The following is a 14,173-nucleotide window of genomic DNA, read 5'->3' as shown; positions in this document are numbered from 1 at the left end:
ACCTTATATAATAAAATAGTAAAAATTGTCCATGTGACTAGGATGCACTTCCGGGTTGTATGGAAAATACTCGTTGCTCCTCCCTGCAGCTCCATCTAGTGGCCCCTGTGGTATCCAGCAGGGCTGTGGATGAAAACTCCATTGTCCATAATTCCCTGCTGGTATTTGGGACACCTCCATGTTGCAGGGAGGGCTCCACCTGGTGGCCTGGGGGTATTGGCCAGGATGACTGGCCGGCCATAGACTACACTGACTATTAACAATCTATAGACATTAGGGCTATAGTGACATCTCATGAGTCCTGAAAATTTTTCAACACACATTAATTTCTTTGGTATGATCTTATATACCAAACTACATATATATTGGGTGGCAGAATTCCACCTGACCAGATTATGGTAAATCTTCAAAACTTACAAGCAACTATTTTATTATTGTTTAATCAGCAATTGCCCTATGCACAGTTCTTCACTACAGTATAGCTGAAAAAGATCAAGAAAGGCTTCTTCTTGTAACATCCTGAAAGTCATTTTTTCTATGGTTCGCAAAACACCCTAGCAATCCATTACACATAAACATTGTATTGATTGAAGTAACAAGTCATAATAGATACTGTATTATCTGTCATTTGATACATTACATTTTTTTTCAGCATAGCACAGTAGTTATTTATTACATATATCTTCTTAAAACCTTGAAGAGTTTAAAATGTCAAAAATAAATACAAAGAAAACATACAGCAATTTTTATAGCATATAGCCCATGTATTGTTTGACTGTCTTTTGGGACTTCTGCACAAAGCTGAAACTGCTGAAATTATTTCAAATTCTTTGAGAAGCTTATTATCCTCATGTGGTGGGGTTGTTTTTTTTTTTTTAAGCACATCTTCATTCCTCCTTTTGATCTGCTGATTTTAATGGGGTGCCATTTTTTTTCATCCTTTAAGATTTATAGTCTGCAAAATGTAACATAAAATGGCACATCTTATTTTCAATTTTAATTCTTTCTCTTAATCTGTAAATTCTAATCTTTGCAAAGTCTAACATGTACTATATAAATGTGTAAAATATTAAGCCAGCACTTTAGCATTTTAAAATTCAAGCTAGTGCAAGTAATTTCATATACTGCAAAATAAAGAAAGAAAAAGACTTAATAAAATTTTTTTGTTTTTCCTCTGCAGTTGAAAAAAGAGTTCGCCCCATTATACTTGTAGTAAAGAAATGGGCTCGGCACCGTGGAATTAATGATGCAAGTCGTGGAACTTTAAGCAGTTACTCTTTAGTACTTATGGTTCTGCATTATCTTCAGAGTAAGCATTGTATATACTTATACAGCACATTTTTTAGCTGTGTTTCTTCTGTATTTTAGCTATATCTTTATAGTCTAAAGGTGACATCACCTGTGAGAAATATTTTTCTGAATTTTGTTTTTACAGCACTGTCTAAACCTGTTATCCCTAGTCTGCAAAAGGAATATCCTGTAAGTTTTTAAATCTGTTTTTAAGGAAAAAATGTATTAAAATATTTTAGTAAATTAATATCTTTTAGTGTTCTCTGTATACCATAAGGTTTAAAATGGTTATTTTTGTTTTATGCCAGGTTGTCAAATTTCTTATAGTTGTATTTTGAAAAGTCATGATAGCCTTGAAACACCCACATAACTCAAAACAGTCAGTGAAAGAAAAAACACTTGAAACATTATAGAAAAGGCAGTAGTCGGCTTGACTTTTAGTGCTGGTTTAACTTTGAGTATATATAGATTAAAAAAAAACAAGTAGTGAAGCAGTGCCATCATAAGAGCAAGAGTCTCTTGTACAACATTGACAGTGTAAAGTTTATTTGTCCGTTGTGGAGTTTTTAGCATTTTACCTTTACCTGAGGTACTTGTTTTGGAGAAATGACATCCACGTGCTGGATTAACTTCTCCAAGAAGTTGTTAAAGAATGGAGACAAATAGACTGTACAACCACCAAGGTGGGGTAGTTGCACTGCTCTTATTCCAATAAAATTAACCTTTTCAAACCCTCTTAGTCCAGTTCAGGGTCACAGGAGTCTGATCCTGCTCTGACACTAGTTGGTGCAAGGTGTTGAACAGCCTTAGATAGGGTGTCAGTTAACTGCATGGCCTGCACACATTCACAGAGTCCAATTTGGAATCCACTAAACCATGGTGATGTAAAAGGAAAAGCCAGAGTACTCTGAAAACTCATATAGAAGTGGGGAGAACAGACTGTACTGTACATTAACAATATGCAGGATTTGAACCCAGAGTGGTGAATCTGTAAAGCAGCAGAACCATTTCCACTAAATTATTGTGTCATCCATACTTTATTTCAATCTTATGTAAAGATTAAGCTAATGATACATTTATAATATATCAATTTATAATATATATATATGCCGTTTCTTCTCTCTCTTTTCCTGTGTGATTAGAACATTCCACTAAGTTTTTAGTTATTTAAAAAAGTTTTGTACTTGACCAACAATATCTTGTTTGCTTGTGTGTTGCTGCAAGTATACATTTCAAACACACCTTAATTTGCTGCTTATGTAGCATATACATAAGCAGATTGACAAATGGGAGACCACCACTTAACTGTTTCAAGGACTTTTATATAGCATTATCATTTAAAGCATAATCCACACTAACCAATAAATTATTAAATTTGCTGCACACATCAATATATTGCTCAACTGTGAAGTCTTGACTACTTTATTTTATTTATTATATTTATTTAAGGAGAAAATCCCTTCCATAGTAGAAGCAGAAATGTATTTTGACCTCTAATGCAACACAGTGTTTGGCATGATCACACAAATCGGTAATAATGAGAGAGTGCATATTAAGCAGTGTAATTTTTAAATTATAAAATATGCAGCAGCAGCATTGGTGCAGTCATAATCAAATACAAATCATAGACCTGTCTGTTTTTAATAAGTCATTTGAAGACATAGTTGAAAATAATGTAAATAATACCATTTCACAATAATCAAAAATTAGGATATTGAATTAGTAGGACATCAGCTCATTTTCATTAGTGTGTATGACTTATAAGCATGTGGAATTTGGCTCATTATTTACATAATACACAAAGAGTTATGCATTTCTGTTTAACAAAGCAATGTCAAAAGACTTGTATTGCATAACTTGAAGAGTAAACAGTATTCACATTTTCCTGGGGAAGTTTTTTTTATTTATTTATTATAAAAAGTATGACTCTTGTGGTATATTTCCATTGAATCAGATGACTTAGATATTAACTGTGCAATATTTGTAAAAAGTTAATTTAAAGGATTGGAGTTTACTACAGTAAAAAAAAAATTCTAGGTACATGCTTGAATGATAACCTTACTAGTATGTTTTTGTTCATTTTAAGGAGTCTTTTAATCCTACTATGCAGCTGCACCTTGTGCACGAAGGACCATCTAATATTCCTCCTTACATTTCTAAGAATGGGTCCACACTTGGGGAACTCTTCCAGGGCTTCCTTAAGTATTATGCTACAGTTTTCAAGTAAGTACATCTGCCTGCTCTTTCAAACCAATTACACAAGAATTAGAAATTTCTTTTAAAATCTGAAAGTTGATTTTAATAGGAAAATCAAAAATAACCATTGTAAATTTTATGTATAATTGAAGCTTTTCAAAAAATATTGCTAAAAAAAAAGCAATATTATGAATTAAACATTTGTATGTTGTGATGGACAATATGCAAAGGTGGGCGTCCCAGCCGGGAAGGAGGGTGGTTCCTTAAACGGACGGGAGGCCAGCCCTATGCCACTCTAAGAAACAGGGCAAAGAAAACTCTTCCTTTGCCCAGAATAGAGGCCAAGGATGTCAGTGCCAGAAGGAATCCAAAGGCTCAGTTAGATCCATTAGATGGCATCTTCCCCAGATTGCAGAGGTACCCCAAGTGCCCAACAGGGCTGAGACAAAGAACTCTAAGTCCCATAGTGACCTGTGGGAACCTGGGGCACCACTGCCATCTAACTTTCTGGGGGAGGCAATGTACCAAATACATTGTTCTCCCCAGTAATTCCATTGTACAGGCCTCCCAGGTCGGTATTGTTCCTGGATCTAACCTAGCCGGGAAGCACATGTATACCTCCTGGCTTCAACATCCTCTGCTTTAATTCTGGGCAAGGCAGATTTTTTTCCCCTGTTTCTTGCAGTAGCATAGGGGCTGGCCTCCCGTTCAGTTAGGGAACTCCTTCCTGGCCGGGACGCACGCTTTTGCATATTGTACATCACAATCTCTAGTGGTAGGTTACATTTAAACAAGAAGTATCTACCTTTAAAAACAAATATATTTTATTCAAGCTTTAACACAAATATCTCTAATCTGTAGTTAAAAGGTCCAAAACATGATAGACATGTTCACTTTTAGCATTTAATGCATATTATCTATTTATTTTTAATAGGGTGGAAAAAAGGATGTGGTTGTCAAAAAGTAATTTAATTTTGTTCATTATTCTTTAATGCTTTTTCTGGAAAAAGTTCAGAATTTCTGTATCACCATCCACAAAGTTACTGCTAATCCATTTTGAATGTTAACGAATACATTTGTTGAAGTGGTCTTTGTAATAGTTAAGGATTTTGGGTTAAGCATCTCTGAACACTACAAAATGATCTATAATAGTACTTTATTTTCTGTAAATTTTACAGTGATAAATACAGTACAATTACAATGATAAATATTACAAGCGTCTTCAAGCTCTTTTATTACATTCAATTCTTCTTCTTTCGGCTGCTCCTGTTAGGGGTTGCCACAGTGGATCCTCTCTTTCTATATTTTTCCATATTGTTTTCCATTTTATTGCATTAATTTCCTTCAGTCAATTAGAGTGCAATGCAAGTTTTCATATTTGAAAAATAACACTGGACAACAAATTTTATAAAGATTTATGATTTTGTTTCCTCTTCAATTGTTTGTGAAACCAGTAGAATTGTATATGCTGAGCACAAATATGTACTTGTAATTTCTGTATCACGTCGGGTTTTCAAGAAAACTGCATTTACACATTTAACATTGTAACGTCTCCGGCAGCATAGGCCTACACATATGTTATGTAAGCAACATGAGAGAAAACTAGAAATGTTTTTTTCACAGATTTTCATTTGTAGTCACTATTTGGTGCTTTGTTTATCAGTGTCCAACAATGGTCAGCATAAACTCCACGCTCTGGTAGCATTTCTCTATGTTGGCAATGCCTTGGTGAAACCTTTTACCATGTGTCACTGATGAAGCCAAGGTTAGCTGGGAAGAAGTCCAAATGGGAATGAAGAAAATATATCTTCAGTGAAATATTGCAGTTCATCGAATTGTGTGCCTGGAGGAGACTTCCAACCTGCTTGATGTTGTATGGTGCCTTGTAGTTGCCCAAAAAATTAGAAGCAACATTGTTGAAAGCGGTCCATGCAATATGTTCAGCACCCTGCCAAAGGCTATCAAAGTGACTATCCTTTATCACCTCTCAGGTCTGTGGGCCCACAAATACACCTTCTGTTATCTTGTCAACATTTGTGTGGAAACATCTGTCGCAAGTATGCAAAGGCTTTACCTTGCTTGTTCATTACTTTAACAAGTTTTTCATTAGCCCAAGTTTGTTGTGCCAAGGTGGAAGAAATATGTTCTTTGGATCAACCTGTGGGTCACGTGCAACATTCTTCTGGCCTGGAACCAATTTCCTGCAAGGTGGCCAGTCCTTTATAATGTAATGTGAATCCCTCATTTGGCTGTCTACTTGCAAAGAAAACGGCAGTACTTGTGTATCCAAGCTGCATACTGAGTAAAACTGCAACCACCTTCAGATTGCTGCTTATATTGCAGTTGTACTTTGAATACTGAACATGTTTCAGCAGCTGCATGTTCTCATATGTTTCCTTCATATGTTTGGCATGTCCGACAGGTATGGGAGGGTAAATGTTGCCATTGTGCAACAAAACAGCCTTCAAACTTAACAACGATGAGTCAGTTGCCATTCTGTTGGATCATGTTCACATCTGAGAGCAGAAAGCAATCCATCGATGTCACTGCAAAATGTAATTTCTCAAAAACCTTGCGTGATGGGGAAAATTCTAAAGTTATTTCTGTGATCAGCATCACAAAATCTATTTTGCACACTTGAAATTATGAAGGAAACAAAAACCATGTGAACCAGTGTAAGATGCAATGTGATTATAAGAATACAAGGTTAAATTTTGAATGAACTAGTTGTTTTCTCATTGCGCATTATTTGGACCTTTAACAGAAATTATTCATTGCAGTAACAGAAATTATATGGCCTTGTAATTTCTGTGTTATGTGGCCATGTAGTATATTCCATAGACTAAACTTGGTCTCTTTAACTCCAGTAAAATTGTTAAAGTTAAAAAAAAAAAAAAAGTCTTAAAAATGAGAAGTGTACTTCATAAACCTTTCTGTTGATCTTTATATTGTACGTTACATAGGAATGGTCGTACTAAGACATATTTAATCTTCTGTGTGGCAAGATTGTGATTCCGGATACACCAATTATTATATGAAATGTATGTAAGGCTAAACAGACAGAAGTAAAAAGAAGCTTAATATAAACAAAGAAAAAAGGACAAAATACCCCAAACTTAAAATGCATCCAGCATAATTTGTGAAATGTAGTCAAGAAACTGAGTTTTTAGTGTTGCTTTCTTTGTTCATAACAGCTTCATATTCTATAGTAGACATATGTTTGCATTTTTGCCTCTTTAAAAAGCGGTTTTATATTTTAACACTCAAAAAATTGAAGCTTCCTTTAGGTCGCTGTACAGATGATGGCTTGGCAATTGCTTTAAAATTTTTGAGACAGATATTCTATAATCTTTGAACAAATATGTGAGAAAATAACACTGTTGAACTGCTTGTCGTAGAATGTGTGCGTCTTAAAGTTGAGAAAAGTAAAGATGTTTTTAAATCGGTTCATTTGTCTTTTAGTAGACATTGTGGGATGATAAAGAGTTATTTTACTGCATGTACATGCATGTATGTTATGTCTAGATAAAAGGTCTGTCACAGCTTGCATTAAAGCATTAACGCCTTTCCTGCAATATATGACAAAGCTTATCTGTGTAATATGAATGCTGACACAGTGAGCTTATCTTAGTGAAGTTGAGTGATCTCTTTATCTGGTTTTTAAATCCCTGTTTATCTTTTAATTGAAATGCAATGTTGTTTTGTGCTCTCATTTGGCAGGAGCATATTTCTCAAAATGAAAGCTGTGTTATGTGTGATACAGGAGACTGCTTTACCATGCTAGGCTCAAGATATACTTAGCTACCATGACTGACTGCAACAGGTGAAAATCTGACATTTGGCCTGTAACAGAAGGAACTGGATAAATGAATTGTTTATGCAAATGTTTCCTACCAATGTGATAAGAACCTCATCCTTCACTGTAGAAAACCATCCAAAAAATCTTTTATGTTTTTTTTTTCATAATGTAGTTTTTTTGGTAACATTCTTTATCTTTGTTAGACTACTTATAATCATACTACGATTCTGAGAACTAATTTGAATGGGTAGGTATACAATGCTACATTTATATTAGCAATGAAGTATTGATCATATCAAGGTAGAGCGGAGAGATGTAGAAAACAATTTTCACATCTTTTTTTCATATCGGACGATTATTGATATATATCACAATATAAATCAAATCACTATTTCTGTCAATCTTAAAGGTCCCTTTTTACTCCAGAGTGAGATGTGAAGATATCATAAGGTTAATTTTGCTTTAAATATTTATTTTTTGTCAGAAGTTGAATGTGACATATGTACTGTAGAACATTATGTAATTTTATTTCAAATAAATAAATAAAGTATATATAGATCACGCAGCACGGCAGCAACAGATGCTGTACAGGCATTTAAATGATCGACGTGCAGTGTGACTTGCAGATCACGCAACTCGGTACCAGCTAGCAGCAAGCCAGCAGCTGATCCATCTTTAGCGTGCGTTCAGCCCCCTTCACAATGCGAGCGGCAGAGACGTAATGTGGCTAGCGTGAAACACGCCACTTGGGGTGGGCGAGCAAAGCTGTGTGTGTGTGTGTGTGTGTGTGTATAAATATACACAGTAATCCCTCCTCGATCGCGGGGGTTGCGCTCCAGAACCCGCCGCGATAGTTGAAAATCCGCGAAGTAGAAACCATATGTTTTTATTTTTATATATTTTAAGCCCTTAGAAACTCTCCCACACTGTTTATAAATATTCTCCGCGCAGTTATACAGTAAACCCTCATTTATCGCTGTTACTCCGCTCCAGATAGATAAATGAATTTCCACGAAGTAGGATTCTTTATTTATAAATCTAATATTTTCACAGTTAGAGCATAGAAAACCTGTTCACGACCTTCTAAATAAGTTTTTTTAACATTATTAGAGCCCTCTAGACATGAAATAACACCCTTTAGTCAAAAGTTTAAACTGTGCTCCATGACAAGACAGAGATGACAGTTCTTTCTCACAATTAAAAGAATGCAAACATATCTTCCTCTTCAAAGGAGTGCACGCGTCAGGAGCAGAGAATGTCAGAGAGTGAGAGAAAAGTAAACAAGCAAAAATCAATAGGGCTGTTGGGCTTTTAAGTATGGGAAGCACCGCGATAAAGCAGCCGCTATGAAGGGATCAATGTGAAGGTAGTCTTTCTGCATTTTTTACAGGCGCTTCAGTATCTTCTAAGCAAACAGCCCCTCTGCTCACACCCCCTCCTTCAGGAGCAGAAAATGTCAGAGAGAGTGAGAGACAGAGAAAAGCAAACAATCAAAAATCAATACGGGCTGTTAGAGCTCGCGGGAAGCATATCTTGTACCATTGAGAAGTTTTATTTAATATGTAATACGTGCTCTGATTGGGTAGCTTCTCAGCCATCCGCCAATAGCGTCCCTTGTATGAAATCAACTGGGCAAACAAACTGAGGAGGCATGTACCATGAATTAAAAGACCCATTGTCTGCAGAAATCCACAAACCAGTGAAAAATCCGTGATATATATTAAGATATGCTTACATTTAAAAGCCGCGAAAGTCGAAGCCCGATTTAGCGAGGGATTATATACACTGTGTGCACAATTATTAGGCAAGTGAGTATTTTGACCATATCATCATTTTTAATGCGTATATTCCAACTCCAAGCTGTATTAACTTGAATGCTTATTGGATTTAAGCACGTCAGGTGATGTGTAATGAGGGAGGGTGTGGCCTAAGGAGATCAACACCCTATATCAAGGTGTGCAGAATTATTAGGCAGCTAGTTTTCCTCAGGCAAAATGGGCCAAAAGAGATTTAACTGACTCTGAAAAGTCAAAAATTGTAAAAAGTCTTTCAGAGGGATGCAGCACTTTTGGAATTGCTAAGATATTGGTGTGTGATCACAGAACCATCAAACATTTTGTTGCAAATAGTCAACAGGGTCGCAAGAAACGTGTTGAGAACAAAAGACGCAAATTAGCTGCCAAAGATTTGAGAAGAATCAAACGTGAAGCTACCAGGAACCCATTATCCTCCAGTACTTTCATATTCCAGAGCTGCAACCTACCTGGAGTGCCCAGAAGTACAAGGTGTTCAGTGCTCAAAGACATGGCCAAGGTAAGGAGGGCTGAAACCCAACCACCACTGAACAAGAAACATAAGTTGAAACGTCAAAACTGGGCCAAGAAATATCTGAAGACAGATTTTTTTTCAAAGGTTTTATGGACCGATGAGATGAGAGTGACTCTTGATGGACCAGATGGATGGACCTGTGGATCAGTAATGGGCACAGAGCTCCACTCCAACGTGGAGGTGGGGTACTGGTATGAGCTGGTATTTTTAAAGATGAGCTAGTTGGACCTTTTGCATTGAAGATGAACTCAAAATCAACTCCCAAACCTACTGCCAGTTTTTCAAGACACTTTCTTCAAACAGTGATACAGGAAAAGACCATGATTTTTATGCAGGCCAATGCTCCATCACTTGCATCGAAGTTCTCACTGCGTGGCCAGCCAGTAAAGGCCTTAAAGATGAAGGAATAATGACATGGCCCCTTCCTCATCTGACCTAAACCCTATCGAGAACTTGTGGGCACTTCTTAAACGCTAGATTTACGGGGAAAAACAATACACCTCTCTGAAGAGTGTCTGGGAGGCTGTAGTCACTGCTCCACAAAAAGCTGATCGTCAACAGATCAAGAAACTGACAGACTCCATGAATGGAAAGGCTTATGACTGTTATTGGAAAGAAGGGTGGCTATATTGGTCATTGATTGATTGATTTTTTTTTGAAATGTCAGAGATGTTTATTTGTAAATTTTGAGGTGTTTGTTTATTATTCTCACTATAACAGATGAAAATAAACAAGTGAGATGGGAAAATTTTCATTTTTCCTTTAGTTGCATAATAAATCTGCACACTAATAGTTGCCTAATAATTGTGCACACATATGTATTCCCCTGATGATGTTCACACTCACATTTCCGTTGTGAAACATTCAGGTTTCAGGTTTATTAACATTTTGGATTGACTGATAGCACTGTGTTTGTTCCATATTAAAATTAATCCTCAAAAATACAACTTGCCTAATAATTCTGCACTATATATATATATATATATATATATATATATATATATATATATATATATACACACACTTTATATTCAGGCTGACACAGATAAATGGGAACTTTTGAAAAACCCAATAAAAATAGAAGAAATCCAACAAAAAAATGTTATTGACAGCAATTGAACCACTACAACTTGCCTTTGAAGAGACAGTAATCCAAATTATCAATATCTGAAAATTACGTCCCGTAGATGGCTTCCTTCTGTACGTATGCATTTTTCCAATCCACTGTTGAGGTTCCCCATTGCTTGCTGCAACATCTCAGCTGGGATACCACGAATTTCGTCCTGAATTCTTTGTTTCAATTCATTCAGTGTCCTTGGCCAAGTCGTGTAGACCCGACTCTTAAGGTAGCCTCACAAGAAAAAATTACAAACGGACAAATCCGGTGATCTTGAGGGCCAGGGAATGTCACCGAATCTTGAGATGACACGGTTACCGAACAATTCTCGCACAGCAGCCATTGATTGCCTTGCAATTGATTACTAAATTACTAAATGGCGAGATTGTTTACAGCTCAAGGTCCCTGTTCCGCAGTGCTGCCAACTGTACATGGCTGCCACTACGCATTTCAAAAGTTCCCGTTTTTCTGTGTCACTGTGTGTCTATAAAAATATAGAGAGATCGAGACAATTATTGCACACTTTCTGTAAATCCAATAAACCTCATTTCACTTCTCAAATATCACTGTGTGTGTCTCCTATATGATATATTTAACTGACATTTTTTATCGTAACAACCAACGATTTATACAGGAAAATAATGACTATTAACAAGGTTGCCCAAACTTTTGCATCCCACTGTATAGATATATATATAGAGAGAGAGATATAGAGAGATGATAAAAACTAAATTACTTCTGACCAGTCAAAAGCTTTCAGGTTATACAGGAGAACGTACTAAATTTGTTGGACAACTCCAAATAAAATTTTTAATTCTTCAACCTAAAACTGAAATCTTAAAGCTTTCAAATTTTACATGAGAACATAAAGTAAATTCTTTGGTCAGTTGCAAATAAATAAAGTAGGTATTAATACAAAATCAAATCTAAAATAAACTATACTATACTGTATTCATTCACTTGTATAGCTTCAAACTGATTAAAATGGTTGGGAAACAGCCCCACAAATGGACAAACATTCTGTATATATCCTCAGTACAAATTCAAGCAGTTTTCAAATGTAAATGAAAGACAACATAAACAGTATTGACATATTCACCTAAATGTGGTCAACTTATGCTCCAATGCAAAAAAAAAAAATAATAATAATGAAATAAATGCCTGAGAATCCCCATTAGTGCAGTAAATTCTGTATTTTGCATGCTCTAAAGGATGGTACTGGTTCAGAAAGTACAAAAGATTAGTGGTATTACCTGTCTTTGTTGGAATATGCTTTCAACACAATTTACAGTGCACTCTACTCAGCTTCTTGTTGGACCTTAAATAGCCAAAATATCTCCACACTACTGAATTCCTCAGTCCCTTCTTTTCAACAGTGTCCTCATCTTTTAAGCCTTGGGCTGTCTCTATTGGGGAGTAACTTCGGTAATGCTGATTCACAACTTAGCCTTTTGTCGTCTTTTTCTCTTTTATTTCGCTCCTACACTTGCAGTAGCCCAAACATTAACATGTGTGCTGCTGTCAGCTGCTGCTCCAAGCTCAGTGCTGTGTGCGTCAACATAACCTGACGTGATTGTAACTCTGTTCCAGCCGTATAAATGGTTCGGCATGGCACTATTCTCATTATCATTGGCTATTCATGTTGTCTGTCAAAACATGGATGGAATGAGTTCTATCAACATTATATCGACCATGTTTTCTATTGAGGAAAAGTTATTTTGCGATAACTATCTTTATCGTTTTATCGCTAAGCCCTGCTTCAAGACTATGCCTGTTTCCTGCTTTGATTTCGTTAGATGTGTTCTGCCACTTCTGTGTACAAACTGTGAAACCTGTGACAACTTAAAGGGAATTATAAAATTGTAGTAACTGATTATATCCTATTGTATTTTCTTTTGTTTTGTGTAGTATACATATTGACAGTCTTCATTGTCTTGGAAACTCTAATCTGTAATAAAGTGTCTCATACAAGCAGAATATCAAAGATGCTGAAATGGACATCCTACGCACCGTAAAACAGTTTAGAAAATGACTAATACTCTAGCAGGAATAGAAAAATGAGAAATTGGCTTATTCAAAAATGCATAAAACATTGTACATTCTAGTTGTATGCTGCCAGAACCCCAGCCACCTTTTCACCCAACTGTAGCTCATTTATATATTCCTTGCTCCCTAGAAGCATTAGATCTTACCACTTCTGGACTCCTAGTTTCCTTTGCAAGTTAAATTCATTTTTTTGGAATTGGTCTGGGTTTTATCTTTTTCTGGTCTGAGTATTTGCTTAAAGTTGGCATTCATTTTTGCCTGTGTATGTTTCATAACATTTGCCTTTTTTGAGGTTATTGTAGCAATTGAAATATCTAAACTGGGTTGATAAATAGGTGTTTATAGGTGGGATAGTTAAATAATGGTTATTGTTGCTTTGCATAGTATTAAAGAGCTTTGCAATAAAATAATTATTATGAGAGTCCTGCATCATAACAGTTCCTTTTTATTTCTTTATTTCTTTCTTCAGCTGGGAAAAGTTAATGATTTCAGTTCGTGAAGCCAAAGCTCTCCCGAGGCCAGATGGTGCAGAGTGGAAGAACAAGTACATTTGTGTGGAAGGTATTGAAAAACTTGTTTTTGCTATGTAGTTTGTCACAACTGACCTCATGATTCATGTAGCATATACTATGATTGTTGTGATTAAATCATCATTTAAAATGTCTCAATTTTCAAAGTTTAGTATGTTTTAATGTGTGTGGTTTTTTTTGTTGTTTTTTTAGAGCCTTTTGACCGATCTAATACTGCCAGAGCAGTTCATGAAAAGGTGAAGTTTGATGCAATTAAAGCAGAGTTTATGGAGGTATGGAGATGTATTATCTACCTTAATTCTAAAATAGTAATTGCATATGTTTTGTACTCTGGACAAAGTGGTAACCAGCTTGGACAAAAGCAAGTGATATGCCTTGAATGACTGGTTGAATCAATATAAGCAATTTTTTTGCATTTTCTCTTAAGCATGAAATACAGGGCGAGCCAAAAAGAAGTACCAGATTTCAAACATTTATTCAACAGGAAAGCTTCCTCTTCTTTTTGGCTGCTCCCGTTAGGGGTTGCCACAGTGGATCATCTTTTTTTTTTTTTTTTTATATCTTCCTGTCTTCTGCATCTTGCTCTGTCACACCCATCACCTGCATGTCCTCTCTCACTACATCCATAAACCTTCTCTTAAGCTTTTATGTTTTCCTCTTGCCTGGCAGCTCTGTCTTTAACATCCTTTTCCCGATATACCCATCATCTCTCCTCTGCAAATGTCCAAACCAACGCAATCTTGCCTCTCTGAGTTTTTCTTCCAACCGTTCAACCTGAGCCGACCCTCTAATGTACTTATTTCTAATCCTGTCCATCCTCATCACACCCAGTGCAAATCTTAGCATCTTTTACTTTGCCAACTCCAG

At 36.1% G+C, this 14,173-nt stretch overlaps 1 protein-coding gene across 3 annotated transcripts in view; it reads left to right on the top strand.

The window, feature by feature from the left end:
* Positions 1-14,173, top strand: part of tent2 (terminal nucleotidyltransferase 2) — a 65,455-nt gene that overhangs the window by 44,075 nt on the left and 7,207 nt on the right. For 2 of the 3 annotated variants that reach the window (XM_039758376.1, XM_039758378.1), the window contains exons 10-14: positions 1,181-1,309; positions 1,436-1,479; positions 3,377-3,513; positions 13,246-13,337; positions 13,499-13,578. In XM_039758376.1, coding sequence (XP_039614310.1) covers positions 1,181-1,309; positions 1,436-1,479; positions 3,377-3,513; positions 13,246-13,337; positions 13,499-13,578 — 482 coding nt within the window. Of the gene's footprint in view, positions 1-1,180; positions 1,310-1,435; positions 1,480-3,376; positions 3,514-7,206; positions 7,310-13,245; positions 13,338-13,498; positions 13,579-14,173 lie in introns of those variants that run through there. The other variant, XM_039758377.1, reaches the window with a different exon arrangement.

The sequence above is a fragment of the Polypterus senegalus genome, chromosome 7 (assembly GCF_016835505.1).
Source record: "Polypterus senegalus isolate Bchr_013 chromosome 7, ASM1683550v1, whole genome shotgun sequence".
NCBI classification, from domain to species: Eukaryota; Metazoa; Chordata; class Cladistia; order Polypteriformes; family Polypteridae; genus Polypterus; species Polypterus senegalus.
Note: the sequence above shows the minus strand (reverse complement) of the source record. Positions and strands in the feature narration are given on the sequence as shown.